Raw genomic sequence first — 15,710 nt, 5'->3', positions numbered from 1 at the left:
CATAAATACATATTTTTTCATGTGATTTTAAGTTGCGCAAAAAAATACACAGCATGTCTTATTTTGGTGCGTATTATGCCCTGAAATAGGCCATAGAAGTGAATACATATGAAGCATGCATATTCACTGCCTATTTGCACATCAAAACAAAGGGCCCTTTTTTTGCGCATAATAAGCCACCCAGAGGTGTAGCTTGGCGCTCCTGTGCCCCAGTGAAAAACCTGTAAGAGGGCCCCCAACTATAATGCTTCATTCATAGTACTGGGCTCCCTATATGGAGAAGAGAGGCCTTATGGGCCCCCTAAGGCTCCTGGGCCCGGGTGCAACTGCATCCTCTATAGTTACGCCCCTAAAGCTACCTATTTATGAGTGCAAAAAACCCACAGAAGGGCCAAAATACGCAGGGAATAGGCATTTTTCAGTCCATGAACATGCTGCGTATTTATGGACTAAAATACACTTACGCCAGTGTGAACAAGCCCTAAAAAGAGTTTGCCCTCACAGAATTCTATGGTATATTAGGAATTTATTTTGTTATATGCCATTTTTTCGTACGCGCGTTCTTATTACAGACACAGATTCTCCACAGTAATAACAATCACTCACTTACGTTTAGTAACAACTTTGTTCAGAACAGATTGCAGTTCATCAGCGCTAATTTCCATATCCTACAACAGAAGCAAATCAAACGGTGAGTACCAAGTCCCAGTTTAAAGGTTTAAAAGCCCATTATATAAAGTCTCTCTGACCGCACTGACCCTAACATGATAAAGAGGACATATTCTCTTCAATGGAGCAGCATTTACCTCTAAAGGGAATGGGGAACAGCGCTACAGCATATTCATTCATTCATTCATTCTCCAGATCGGTGGAGGTACTAGAGGTCTGATCCTCATGGCACATGCTATTGATAAGATGCGAATAACCATTTACACGGGTAGTGTTATTACTGCATCTGCACATCGGAGACAGTTGGCACCACCTTCTAGGTCTGAATGGAGACCACTTTAATATAATGAAAGACCTGATATGCCATCTTTAAAGTACCTCCAATGATGTTAATCTGGTGTCATGTAATTACTTTGAAGGCTATCACATGTGTTTTTCATGGTGTTTTTTTTTAATTATTTGTGTTTTCTGTAAGACCCCCATGTTTAAGTTCAAAGCAAAATATAAACTACCCTACAAATAATGCATGGGTGTAATGCATGTAATGCTCTACGTGTGTTCTTTTTCCCCCAAGTAGTATTCCCATACACTTCTCTGTAGGACTTGGGAAAACACCATGAAAAATGTACAATACAAATTTAAAAAATGCTAGTAATAAAAATGTTTGTTTCTTCTTTTCTTTTTCTACAAGTGCTTAAAAGAAATGTGTGTAGGACTAAGTTCACATGGTGGAATCCAATGCAGATATTTCTACATAGATTACGCCTATAAATGCTGTCGATTTCCGCTTCAGCTATGGATGTACAATATTCCTGCAGATCTGCATGCGGATTTAGCCCTTTTCAATAGGCAAATCATTATGTGCAGTTCCCAACAGTTCTTGATACGGTGCAGATTCCTCATCAAGAAGTGATGTCACCTTTCTTTTTTTTTTTTGCTACACACACATTTCAAATCTGCACCGTATACACAATGGCGTAGATTCCCATTGAAAGTTATGGGATGAAGAATCGGTGGGGATTCCGCACATATTCCATGTCACATCCACAGCAAAATTCTGCAGTGAGAACATATGCTAAAAGCAGCTTCAAATGAGCATATTCGCAATTACGCGCACCAAAGTGGAACGTATTTGCACACTGAATGAGGCTTTTTCCACGCATATCAGCGTATATTACTGTACTTTTTATGCCTGCAGGGCATGTTTACATATATGCACCAAAGACACACAGATTAAAATGTCTAATGAGTTCCAGATGTGTTTCTAGCGGAAATATGCAGTGCATTTGTGCCCCGCTGCCACCATTGACTTCTATGGGGACCTTTGGTGTGCAAATACACAGAAAAATAGAATGTTTTATTTTTTTTTTTGCCTCACCAAGATATGGAAATGTGAACAAACTCATTGAAATCAATGGGTTCTATTCTCTGTATATTGCATGCGCAAATACGTCTGGGTGATGCTGGCCTAAAAGGGTCATCAAGGCTCAGAGAAAAGGAAATGCTTTATTCCAGAGCAGTCATCCATCCTTGGGCAGTGTCTGCTATTGCAGTAACACCAAATACAGCCAATGAAAAGCAGTGTGCCATTCTTGACAAAAGGATGTACTCCTCTAATCCTGGACAACTCTATTAAGTGGCAATACAATATTATATCCATTGGTTATTCTTACAGCTATATACAGGGACAGCTATACGGTTTGGGGGAAGCAGTTGTCTAGGATAGAGCTGGAGATTTAGAGCTCTTTTGATCTGCTTTTCTCCATGTCAGAGTGCTAATACTCACATCTCCGGCAATCTGCTGAAATATGTTCCTGAAGTGCTTCTCTTCTTCACTCTCTTTATCAGTGTTACTACAGGTCTACAAGAAACAACATAAGACGACGGACGGTTCAGTGGTTATTGTAAGGATCATTTCTAGACTATCACAGCTTCGGAAATTGTAATGTGTAATTGAATGCTGCAGGACAACCAGTTAAACTCATTATGGAAGTCACTTTTGACCATCTCATTACAAATGTGTATTAGGTGAAAGCTTCCTAATCCTTTGTAAATTAGATATCCTAATAGAGATCACTAATACATATTAACTAAAATCGCTGGGACAACAATTTCCATTTGATTGGAACTCTGGCATTTAAAGGGATTGAGAAAAGAAAAACAAATGATTTTCCCCCAGAACAAGGCCATTCTTATCCATGGGCCATATCTGGTACTGTAGCTCATCACCAAGTAAAGCGGGCCTCCAAGCTTGGACAAACACAGACGGCTGCACAAGCTTCTCTGGCTACTTGATGCACATTGTGCATTAGTAAGCTTCATTAGTCTAAGGGCCTTTTTACACGTCAAGCACAGATGCCGGACAGGTCGTCCCAGCAATAATCATCACTAAGTGAATGGAGGCAGAGATCATTCCGGCCCGCCCACCTCTATTCACAACAAATAAGCAGCCGATCATAAGTGAACGACTGCTTTTTTACATAAGCCGATAAAACTGAACAAACGAGAAGTGAATGAATTCGTGTGTGTCGTTCAGTCAGGGCATGCATTTACAGTGAGCTGGATGCGGGAATCTGTACAATTTATCGTCCCATGTAAAAGGGCCCTAAAACATTACACCTGCTTTAGTTGACCAGTGCTGCTTATATAAGCAGCACTGGCCAATCAGAGCGGCATATAGTGTCTTAGACTACCAATGCATACTCATACACAGTGTAATTCAGGTAGTCCGAGAAGTAGTGCACCCATCTTTGTTCTGTCCAGGCCCAGAGGGTAGCTTTAAATTAGCAGGCCCGAGTTGCGTTACCAGGCACAACCCTTGGGCAAGAATGATGCTGTTGTTTCTGTGGGTTGGGGCAGCAGATCCTTTTATTTCTGTACCCACCAACTCCTTCAGGTGGGTCTGGCTTTTCTTTCTGGGTAACACTATCTATTAGTATGAGAAGCTCCCCGAAGCATGTTCGTATGCTGGACTATTACATAATTATATACAATGTAGCATTTTTTAAACATGATCAAATAAAGTGAAAACTGTAATTGGATTGTAGTAGTGATGGACATATTCTTTTTCCTGGCTGCATCTCTGGAGTTGGTTTCCTAACCGCGGGGCACTGGTGTTGGATCTACTTGTTCCTCTTAGCTTATGTGATTTTATTTATATCATAACTTATTTCTAGTCAATAAACAGACAACATTAAATAACTACATGTTATAAAATTATAGATAGCCTCTTATTTAAGTATATTTTTTTTAATCGGTGAGGGTGCAAGAAAGAATAATTGTTTACTGGCCTGTTGACTTATGGCTACATGGCAACTTTTGGCTGTGACAGGTGTTGTGTGACCAAGGATTGCTGTGTAGCCCTGCAGTCTCACACTCACATTGAAGTGAATGGGGGCACAGTGCAAATTGCAGCTTCCAAAAGAACCCTTGAGCTGCGACTTGCAGCACAACCCCAATCACTTCAATGCGTGTGCAAAATTGCAGGGCTACACAATGACTTTTGGTTTCACAACCCCCTGTCACGGGCAGCTGTAGCCTTAAAGCACTCAACAATTTCAGCTAAAGCTACAATTTCCTATTTCAGCGGGGAGCTGAGATCAGTGCTGCAGTATGTATACACCTGTGACGGAGAGTGGAGAAGTGTAGTCGGAAGCTCAGCCATATCCTGTGGATAGGTGATGAAAGTTAATTATGGGAATATCCCATTAACTTCCACAATACGTTTCACACTGAAATCTTTCAATGCTCACACAAGTATTCAAACACTGGATTCTATTTTGCAATCATTTGAAAACATTTCTATAGTATGTGTTGTATCTATAATACATACACCTATATAGCCATATACGTGTATAATCCATAAACCATATATAGCTTTTGAATATTTTTTTTTCATGGATAAAAGTATGATATTTTGTATATTGTTATACACCTTAGAGGGGGACTCACAGATTAATAATCAGACGAACTCGAAATTAAGGGCAGCTTTACAGGTTTTCACTGGCTAAATGGGATGAATCCCACAATAATACATAAGGCAGGGTGAGATGTTGCGGCCACACTGCGACAGAGGTGCACTTGCAATGCAGCCAAAACCACTCCGATGTTGTTGGTGCAGTTTATAAATTGACTGTAGCTAAAATCAGTTTGATTGCAACAGCAGCACAGCAAGCAACAATGAAAATTCATTTAGCTGTTGTCAGTCTTGCAAAACCATGACGAAACTCGTACTTGGCCCATTGTGAACGTACCTCGGCCAAGTGTAGCTGCAGCGTGTGAACCTAGCCTAAGGCAGGCAATAATTCGACAACAACGTCGCATCTAAAATATTGAGCCTAGCAAATTTTTTTATAATCAGGATTTATTAGATAGATCCTTGACAATAAAAGGACTGAAGCAGCTGCAAAAACACAACTTAAAGTCAAAGTTAAGGTGTTATTTGTAAATTCTGAGCAAGACTTAAAGGCTATGGAAACCTTTGTGCATGAAAAATCAATACACATATCGGTTACTAAGTACCTGCAGAAAATAAATGATGCACTTTTCCCTTTTTTGTTTTTTAATTTGCATTGAGTTTTTCTTCTACATTTAGAAAGCCTCATGGTTTGTTTGTAAGCTCTTCTGCATTCGAGTTTGTGGCTAGGGAAGCATTCTAAGCACTCTTCAGCTGGTCTCTCTCATGAATGCACACAAGCTCAGCTCCCTGTCCCATCTCCTCTTTTAGAGGCTGAGTAGCATAACCACGCCCACTCAATATTACACAGCTATTACAAATTCTGTCTTATACTCATCTCTGCGTAGCTGCTAGTCCTCGTTTCCCCTCACTACTGATAAAAGCATAAAATTCACTCAGAGTGAACTGAAGGCCACTGTAATAGTAGCTTTTGCTGTCTATCCTTCTTATCTCTTCCATCCCCTGATACTGTCATACAGCCTTCTGTAATAGCGCAGTGGAAAGGCAGTGAATGCATGTTCACAAAATCGAGTAAACTAGGAGAGGAGCTGTCAGTTGACAGCTGATAGCCAGCAGAATGACAGAATTTGCTAAGATTTCAGTCCTCCAGTCTGCAGTTCCTTGGAAAATAATATATGCATAGAAATCAAACAATCACATTCTTTTTTTTTATAAAAACCAAATTACAAAAAGTCTTCATTTAAAAAAAATACACTGATAAAAACAAGTGCAAGGGTGCACATTGCCTTTAAGGTGGCCATACACATTAGATGTACATGGGCTGAACCCAAAGATCATCTAATGTACGCGGAGGTCTCTCGTCTCTCTACCATCAGTGGATGTAAGGATTTGGCAGTTGGAATTCAACTTTTCGACCCTTTTGTTCTTAGGAGGTATGAATGTTTGTAGCCTTCACCCTTCTCTACATTCAGAGCACGTGTGCACTTGGCCAAGCCACACATCCATGTACGTGTATGTACGGGCTTCAAGTGAGATAGCTGTCAACAGACAGTTTTTTATCAACCGTCACTAGGGCACTCCTTTTTAAACAAAGGTACCTTAAATGTAAAGATTAAACTAGTGAATGTCAAAATAGTGCACACCACACCTGCTAATAATTTGACCAACATTCGCTTGACCCTCCCAGATAGTTTCTATCATACTATAAACATTATAAGTTACACAACTTTATGTGACACAAACTTATTCTCCATATGTAGGATGAAAGATTGTGGAGGAACAGTATTAGATATTCCTATAGATTAGTTATTACACCACCACATATTATCAACACTAGAAAGATCTTAAATTCGAGTCTTGCCCAGCAATGGCACAATAGGAAAATTATAGAAGGCACAATGACCTTATCTTTTTTCTCCGCTCCCTTTTTTTTCTTCTCTTCATCAGACACTTCGTCCACACTCAACTCCTTATTGCTGTTTGCTCTGTCCGATACAAAGATGATTGGCTGGAAGGGGGAGGAGGAGAGGGAAAGAGAGGGACTGGTTACAAAATGGAATAGTGTTATGTACCTGATTTTAACCATTCTGTAACAGGGCTCAAGTTTGGTGATAATGCTGAATTAATGACATCTATTAACCTCAAGTAGGAGTATTTCAAAATTTGAAATTGAGATAGAATAATTACATCCATGTCTCCTACAGTCATGAGAAAAACTAAGTCCACCCTCTTTGAATTCTGTGGTTTTATGCATCGAGATATAAATTTTAAAAAATCTTGTCCTTAGAAGATCTTTAAAATCAGGTAACTACAACCTCAGATGAACAACAATACATGAGAGATTACACGGTGTCATTTATTAAACCAAAAGTAGGACACAATGCAGAAGCAGTGTGTGAAAATTTAAGTACACCCCATGAATCAATAGATTGTAGAACCACCATTAGCAAGAATGACTTGAAGTAATATTTTTCTGTATGATTTTATCAGTCTCTCACATCTTTCTGAAGGAATTTTTGAAGACTCTTCTTTACAATGTTGCTTCAGTGCATTGAGCTTTGTGAGCATTCATTTATGCACAGCTCTCTTAAAGTCCCTCTCCAGCATTTCAATTGGGTTGAGGTCTGGACTTCTGGCCATTGCAACACCTGGATACTTTTCTTTTTCGGCCATCCTGTGCAAGGTGCCTAGGTCATGTAAAGCAAGCCAAAATCATCACCCCTCCACCACTGTGCTTGACAGTTGGTATGAGGTGTTTGTGCTGATATGCTGTTTGGTTATAATGCCTAGCACTACTTCTGGTGAAAACCAGACATCTCCACTTTGGTCTTGTTCATCCAAAGATCATTATTCCAGAAGTCTTGTGGTTTGTTCAGAAGCAACTTTGCAAACTTTAGCCATACTGCCATGTTATTTTCAGAAAGAGGCTTTCTCCTGGCAACCCTTCCAAACAAGCCATATTTGTTGAGTCTTTCTAATTGTACTGTCATGTGTTACGTCTGCTCAGTGCACCTCACTGCAGGATGGACGCAGGAGTGGTATCGTGTTCAAACAGGATGCACTAGCTGGAACACCGAAAGGGACAGTGAACTGCATACTGGGACCTGAACTCATGAACAGACATAACATAAGGACTGATCAACCACCAAAACATTCACCTTGCATACCTGCACAGATAACAGATGGAATTGCTATAAAAGTAGGAGGTTTAAGTTCATGGATTGGCCAAGTCACTTAAGCCCACAAGCCACTTCAAGGCTCCTCGTTGTCTCATAGGTCCCTACTCTAATGAGACAACATCCACCAGAATCCTGCCTGCAAGTGGGGTGATCGCCCTGATAAGGGTGGCACCGCACTGGAACCTAGGGGCCTCACAAGCCTAGGGATAATATATGTTCCAGCAGGGCAGGACACAGTTTACATCAACACACTAGGGCTAGAATGCAACACAGGACAGGACTATCCACACCCAATGTCTGGCCACCTGCAAAGATACTGGACAAGACACTGTTTACACACATAATATGTACACAGGCATGCAGGAAAACCAAACCCTAGAATGAAGAGATACCAGCTTCCTCTTGCAGAGGGACTAGTATTTATATATGCAGCAGACCAGTGTGGATTGGCTGGCAGGAGGAACCAGCCAGCTCAATTAACCCTCACCTGTGAAGCTGTGTTCATGGAAACCTGCAGAACCACAGGTCCCAGACGCACAACCTAACATCATGAATTTGTACATTTAACATGCTGAGGCCTTTAGAGATGTAGCTCTTGGTTTTAAGAATTTTCTTAGGCATTCCACAGTCTGTCCTTGGGGTGACTTTGCTGGGACTTCCATTCCTGGGAAGATTGTCAACTGTCTTGAATGTTTTCCACTTGTGAATAATCTTTCTTACTGTAGAATGATGGACTCCAAATTGCTTGGGAATGGCTTTATAAACCTCTACAGACTGATGGGTAGCAACAATTTCTTCTCTAAGATCACTGCTGATGTCTTTCCTCATTGGTATTGTGTTAACACATGCATACCTGAATGCTCCAGACCAGCAAACTGCCAAAACGTCTTCTTTTATAGAGGTGGTTACACTTGTTGATCATTAGTTCATCAAGGCCATTTGATTAGCAGCATTTGGCTGCTAGTTACCTTCTTAATTCCTATGTAGCAAGGGTGTTCTTAAATTTTTCACACACTGCTTCTGCATTTTCACCTACTTTATGTTAAATAATTAATGACAGTGTAATTTGTCATGAGGTAGTGCTTATCCAAGTTTGTAGTTACCTAATTTTAAGACCTTTTAAAAGGACCAGATTTTTTAAAATCATGTTCGGATATGCAAAAACATAGAATTCAAAGAGAATGTACTTCGTTTTTTCATGACTGTACAGAGAATACTTCTCTGAACCCCAAAAGACCTAAAATACCAACCATATATGTCGGTTTTTCTGACATGTCTGTTGTAGTAAATACTTGTATTTCACATGAAACAATAATTCTGGAGAATTTTTTCTCATAAATCTGTTGTGCCGTTTCTCTACTATTCTTTCTGAACATTTATGAATAAATTGACAATTGGGTGTTGCAACTACATTTGTTAAAGAGGTACATCCCAACACTGTGTGGTACTATGAGCACTGCTTGGGGTCAATGAGTAGGAACACCCCCGCCACCTAAATGGTAACACCCAGTTGTCACTTTATTCAGAAATTTCTAGGAGGAATGAGAGGAATCACAGAACATAGAGATCTAAGAAAAGATGGTTTTGAATTGTTACTTCTTGAAGAAAATAAGTATTCGCTAAAACAGACCTGTCAGAAGTGGTGACAGGTTCTCTTTAAACATGAAACAAGTTCAGTAACAATATCCCCTCAGTATCGCTCTTGTTCATGTATTTGGTATATCTTCTAATACCTTTTCAAGTACATAAGCCGAGCTGCAATACCAGACACGGCCTACAGACAAGAGCAGTGCAGATTATTTTTTCTATTCTCAGAAGCTGCACATCCTTTAGGCATATCCATTTTGAGCATGCTCAGAGTGCAGTACACATGCTCTGGTGGTTCATCAATACCAGGAGCATCTCTAGAGCATATTGTTTAGCTGTTTATTATTACTGGAGCACATCCCACGGAGCATACTCTGGGTCTGCCAGCTCTGCTCCATCCAAAAGCAGAGTTGAATTTAGAGCATCACGATGGCAACGCCCAATGCAAAATATCCTATGCAGTTTATCCTGGATGGGCAGATGTGCAGCATAGAAATGGATGCAGAAGTAGCAAGGATGTACCAGTCAAGTAAGTATAAAGCCAGATCTCAGGGTGATAAATATTCATGGTGTGATCTGGCTGGCCTTTACTGAGCAAGGCTAAAATAGAGTGGGGTGAAGGAGATTCTCCCTCTACAGGCTGTTGATAATTGCATTAGCTGGAGCATGAGCCCTATGCACTCCAATAGTTCACACAATCCACTCTGTGATGTTGGAGTACTCCCGGAGTAATCCATGACAATGTAAAAATGAATATGCCTTTTATCTCCTCAGTTTTCCCTCTCCTTACTAATACACGTTGCTACAATATTTAAAAGGATTTTTCTTGTTTGGAATTTTTTTCCAATACGTAGGTCCTCCAAATACAACCCATATGTGATGTACAAGCCCCCATTAGCCGATTTTAGTTGTTGAATGGCAATAAGAGAAACCATATTACCACCTTTCATAGATATGCATAAGATTCTATGGAAGGACATTATTCATCAGTATTTAAGAAACCCACCACTCAAGATCCCTATCAATCAACTGATCGTTTGGCCTACTGTCAGTGCAGCCAGGCTGGACGTCATCATCTGTGTTGGACGTTTTGTAGAGGGCTTCACCCTCATTAAAATCAACATGAGCTGAAGCCTCTTATTACACTTCCGACACTTCCACCTCCAACACTTTGGGCGGAGGAGGAAGCGTAATATGAGGCAGCGCTCTTATTATTTCAATGGGAGAGAAGCTAAGATGCTTCCACCTCCAACAGTGATGAAGACGTTCAGCCCCACTGCTCAGACAGTAGGCCAGATGATCAGCTGATCACCAGGAATCTGGAGGGGGTGGGCTCCGGCGATTATCTATTGATGACCTATCCTGCGTAGCTTGCTGATCCTAGGCCGTATTCACAAGGCTGATATTCCCGCGAGTTCTGTCAGAACTCCCAGATGGACAGAAGTCACATGGAGAATTAACACATTCATTCACAAGTGATTTTTCACCCAGGGAATGGTCCATGTTTGAAAAATCGCTGCATGTCTTATTTTCATGCAAGTCCTGCACAAGAATGGGACACGTAATGTGCAGTGTCCTTAACAGCGTCTTTCTGCTGTGCATTATTGTTCAGTGTAAAAGGGCCCCTAAAGTAGTTCTATAGGGATACTACTGCAGGTTTATACCTGGCAAATTTGTTGCAGGAGTTTCTGCAACTATTCCATACATCTGAATGGGGTTTTGTAAAAATCCATGCACATGCTGCAGAAACGTAAAGTATTATTCACATGTATGAAACGGATATTTAGATGTGGAAACATCTGCAAAAAAAATCTGCTGATTGTGAACATCCAAAAACTGTAAACAAAAATCAAGCAAAATGAGGACCTTTCACACAGGACAGAATTGTTCAGTGTGGACGTTTCTGCGTCACAATGTTATTTCAAAGGCCCAATGTCCACGGGGGATTTTAATCATAAAATCCGTGCGAATCTCCCGCGCGGGAGATCAGCAGAGCTAGGCACTCAAAGGGATGCAATAGCATGCGCAAAACAATTTAAAGCATATGGATGTGATTTTTTTCCCGGCGCGCGGGAAGAAATCGCAGCATGCCCCATTTTTCCGCGGATTCCGCGAGAAGGCTTCCATTGAAGTCAATGGAAGCCGTCCGATGCGCAGCACATCCACAGCTGTCACTGTGGACGTGCCGGAGATCCATGGGATAGCAGAAAATTAAAAAAATAAAATCGCACTGCACATGTGTCTGGCACGTCATGATGTATCCACCGAGCTGAAGAAAGAAGATCCGGCCAGCACAGAGGGCACCTGCACTGCATCTGGACAGGTAAGAAAATGAATTTTTTTTGCCCATGTTTGTTGGCACAGATGGATTCCGCTTCAGTATTCAGCAGTGGAATCCGTGCACACAAGTGGACATTGGGCGTAAGGGGCTTGGATTCAACACCTGTTAAAATTTGCGCATCTTTATTGCAATACAACAAGATTAAATTCTGCAACAGAGAAACTTTCTGCTGCAGAATTAAGGACATCTTGCGGAATTCTTGTTGCGGATTTCTAACATCCAGGTGATATAAGTAAAGTCTGCAGAAAAAAACACAGGAAATTCAGCAAGACGTTCCGCAGAAGGCCTTCCGCAACAAAATCTGCACTAATTGATAAAATCTGCATCTCGCAGACAATACTGGCCAGTGCGAAAGGTCCCTGTAGGTCCATAGCAGTCTGTAGTACAACATCGTGCATGTGCCAAAAATCAAAATGGCATGATATTACAGCACGCAGATGAAAACTGCAGCCACCAGTTTAACCCTCACAATGTAATGTTAACATTAGTCTGGCACTGGAAATAAACAGTAAAGGCTAAAAACAACCATTTCTAGACTTCTTTTATTTTATCAAAGAAAATATATGAGCACATATTAACCTGCAGTATTTTCATAGATGCAACTGAGCAACCTGCATGCAAAAGACAAGTAGCACTCAAAACAGGAGCATCACACATATGAATGAAGAGTATTGAATAAAAAAGTAGAAAGGCATACCATTGCTGGGCAAAATCTCATGCATTTACTAAATATGATCAACCAAAGCCTTCATTATGGAGCAGTGTAACACTCTCCTAAATGGGTTAGTTTTAAATACAAATACAATATAAATAAAAGTACATCATAATGTCACAGAAGGTGCACAGCTTAAAGGGGCTCTCCCAATTCTAGCTGTTTTCAGACAGCTCTGTACATTGCACAATGGCTAAGGTTGGTACTGCAGGCTGAATCCCATCAAAGTGAATGGGACTCAGCCTGCAGTACCATCCCATGCCACTGTACAATGTACAGTGCTGTTTGAAAACAGCAAGAAGTGGGAAAACCCCTTCAAAGGGGTGATAAATATCTGATGGCAAGGGGCCCTACTGCTGGGACCTGCATAGTTACTAGAATGGGGTTCCAGAGTAGTCAAGTGTGCGCTCTGCTACTCCATTCAATCTTGAGGAGAAACAGTGGCTCCCGTTCTAGTGATTGTAGGGGTCCCAGCAGTGAGGCCCCAAGCCATCAGAAAGTTATGGCCTATCCTTTTAATTAGGCTACGTTTACACAAGTTAAATCATGTGAGTTTTGTGTGTTGCAAGATGCACAAAACTTGTACAGAAATAGAACTCATTATTCACAACGGGTGTATTTATACATGCAAATTTTCTTTTCATAGAAAAGTTGCAGCATGTCCTATTTTTGGGCAATGTACCCCATTATTTCGAGTGCAATGCAATTTTTTCCATTAAAAGTACTGGAGCAATATGCGTTTTTTTCCATACACGTGAAATTCTCATGTGAATTGATGCGGTTTTCTTGCAAAACGCATCAAACTGGCAGAAGAATCTCATGTATGCATGTGCAATATCGGTTTGAGTTTCTCAGACCGGTATCGCACTCGCCCGTGTAAATACAGCCTTAAAGGGATTTTCCGACATTCAGATAAAAGTGCCCCAGGGCAGGTAATAACTTAAAAAGTAAAATAACCATTACCCACCCTTTCATATTGACTCTAATCCAGTGCTATTGACCCGGTTCAGGGATACAGGAAGTAATAACTTTATGTTTATCACTCACATGACCCCTGTAGCCAATCACTAGTCTCAGTGGTAATGTGTGCCTGAATAACATGTGCTGCAGGGAGTTCAATATTTGGACTCCTAATGCAATCTGCTGTTATCATAGCCATAGTACTGTCAACCTACCCTGCTTCCATAACTCCACATGTATTTGCTTGTACAAGAGCACAGGCATCAATAAGCAAACACACGATCCAATACCAGCAGATTTTCATGCACCAATTTAGAGAGATGAAAGCAAGAAAAATGACCCAAAATATTTACTGTTCACTTTAAATAGTGGTTAAAGATTAATAGTTATGTAAATGAAATGAGCATTAAGGGCAAACTGCTGGGTTTGTGCTAAGCAGCACTATAGGTATAATTCAGAGAACCAAATATGGGTTATTGAGTAATCTCCCAACCATAAAAACTTACCCAGGGGTCCTGTCCTTAGAGATCTATGGACTGCTCCCTGCATAGAGTGGTCTTTACACATTACAGCCTCCATATGTCTAATGCATCAGTATACATGTATCAAAGCCACTACAGATGGATAGATTGTGTCACTACAGTATAACAGTGATACAAGCTGTGGACACAGCTAATTGTCAGTATGGAGACAGATAAACACAGACGTTCAATGAAAGCTTACTGACTTCTGCCTATGGCTCACTGAACTCCATATAATTTGTTGCTGTGTGAAGACTTATGAGCTTTACACAATGAATACAGTGGTTGGTTTGGCAGTAGTCAGCAGATACATTACTCAGAATCACTCAACTAAAAATAATTTTCTAACCTTAAAGTGACTGTCGGAACACTTTCCCTAAAATTCTGTACCGATACACGTCGTAATAAATCCCAAGAGTGGTTTTAGCTCTGTTTTTCTGATACAAAGCTTCAGATCATCTGTATAGACCCTTAGTAAATATTTTTGTAAATATGTTGCAACAGGAAACGCACAAAAAAAAAAGATCTAAAAATGGAAATTAATGGACTCCCTTTCAAAAGTTGGGGTTGAACTTCCTGTTTAGGTGATGTGCGCATTCTCCATATCCTTCCACAACTCCCCACGGTAGAAGATTTCGAGATGACCAATGAGATCTCACATTTTGATACTGAGAGCTCCCATTGGGGATTATATGGGGGTACTGGGATTATCTAAGGAGGTAGTTCGGACCTGACTGCGATCTGACTGTAATCCGACTCCACCAGTTGTACAACGATCTGGGTTTGGTCCAGTAGAACTGGGGAGTTCAGGTCTTGTGCCTTATTTGTTGTTTGGTGGCATAAATAATTTTGAAAGGTACTGGACCCGTCTTAATTGAGGATAATGATGTTGCCGTTGATAGGTGCATACAACCCCCCCTCTTCATTCTGCTTCTAATTGTAATAAAACTTAAATACATCTATAAATTTGACTCAGAGCTCCAAGTCAAACTTCTAAGTGGAGTTTAAGAATAAAACAAACATATTCCGAATGGACATATCTGTCCCGGGTTCATGATGGCCGTGCTTTCTCCTTCAGGGGAGCATGAACATGGTGGCAGATTCCCTTTAAAGCTTGTTTCATATGACTGTATTGTGGGTACAATATAGATAAGTATGCCAGCCTGATCGTTGGTCTATGACCTAAAATATAGCCATCCATAATCTACTTATTGTATGTATATACAGTTTGTGCATTCAGATTAAATAATAGCACTCTAACAATAAATAAAAAATCTAGTAGAGTATGTAAAATAAGGAACATGTCAACGGTCCGCATGCAGGAGGAACAGAAATAGGAATCGTTGTTTACTTCAATCTATGCAGTAGCTATAGTCCGGGCATTAGCCATTATCAATCAGCAAAACCTGTCAATGCCAATAAATGAACTTTTAGTAATAACTTGCACATGCATTTAGTCACGCATGCTCGGATAGGAAGACCCACCTTGGCTTTTTTCTTTATCTGGACAAATGGAACAAAACGGAAAATGACAAGGATTTATTCTTTTACTACCAGTAGCAGTAAATAACTGACCACACAGCACACTGCTGTATAAATTAGAAGTTGACTCCTGTCCTTGTAATGTAAGAGACCCACATTTTACATCATACCATCTGCCTATGAAAAGGTTGTATGAGATTAGAAAAAATGGGTCGGCTTCTATTAGTGAAATGGATCACTCTTGACCATGGACTATTTATGGTATTGCAGTTGATGGGGCTGGCCTACAATACCAGATATAACTCAATGGTGCTGTTCCCAGAACAAAATCATAGACAATTTT

The 15,710-nt window shown here is 40.5% G+C and overlaps 1 protein-coding gene across 4 annotated transcripts in view; it reads right to left on the bottom strand.

Annotated features, from left to right (window-relative positions):
- The window catches only part of CAPN3 (calpain 3), a 156,609-nt gene that overhangs the window by 14,000 nt on the left and 126,899 nt on the right, over window positions 1-15,710 (bottom strand). For 2 of the 4 annotated variants that reach the window (XM_066608459.1, XM_066608463.1), the window contains 4 exons: window positions 15,371-15,388; window positions 6,489-6,593; window positions 2,456-2,530; window positions 611-668 (listed from right to left, as the gene is read on the bottom strand). In XM_066608459.1, coding sequence (XP_066464556.1) covers window positions 611-668; window positions 2,456-2,530; window positions 6,489-6,593; window positions 15,371-15,388 — 256 coding nt within the window. The remainder of the gene's footprint in view (window positions 1-610; window positions 669-2,455; window positions 2,531-6,488; window positions 6,594-15,370; window positions 15,389-15,710) is intronic. The other 2 variants (XM_066608460.1, XM_066608462.1) reach the window with 2 other exon arrangements.

The sequence above is a fragment of the Eleutherodactylus coqui genome, chromosome 6 (assembly GCF_035609145.1).
Source record: "Eleutherodactylus coqui strain aEleCoq1 chromosome 6, aEleCoq1.hap1, whole genome shotgun sequence".
NCBI classification, from domain to species: domain Eukaryota; kingdom Metazoa; phylum Chordata; class Amphibia; order Anura; family Eleutherodactylidae; genus Eleutherodactylus; species Eleutherodactylus coqui.
This window is presented reverse-complemented; position numbering and strand designations above follow the sequence as displayed.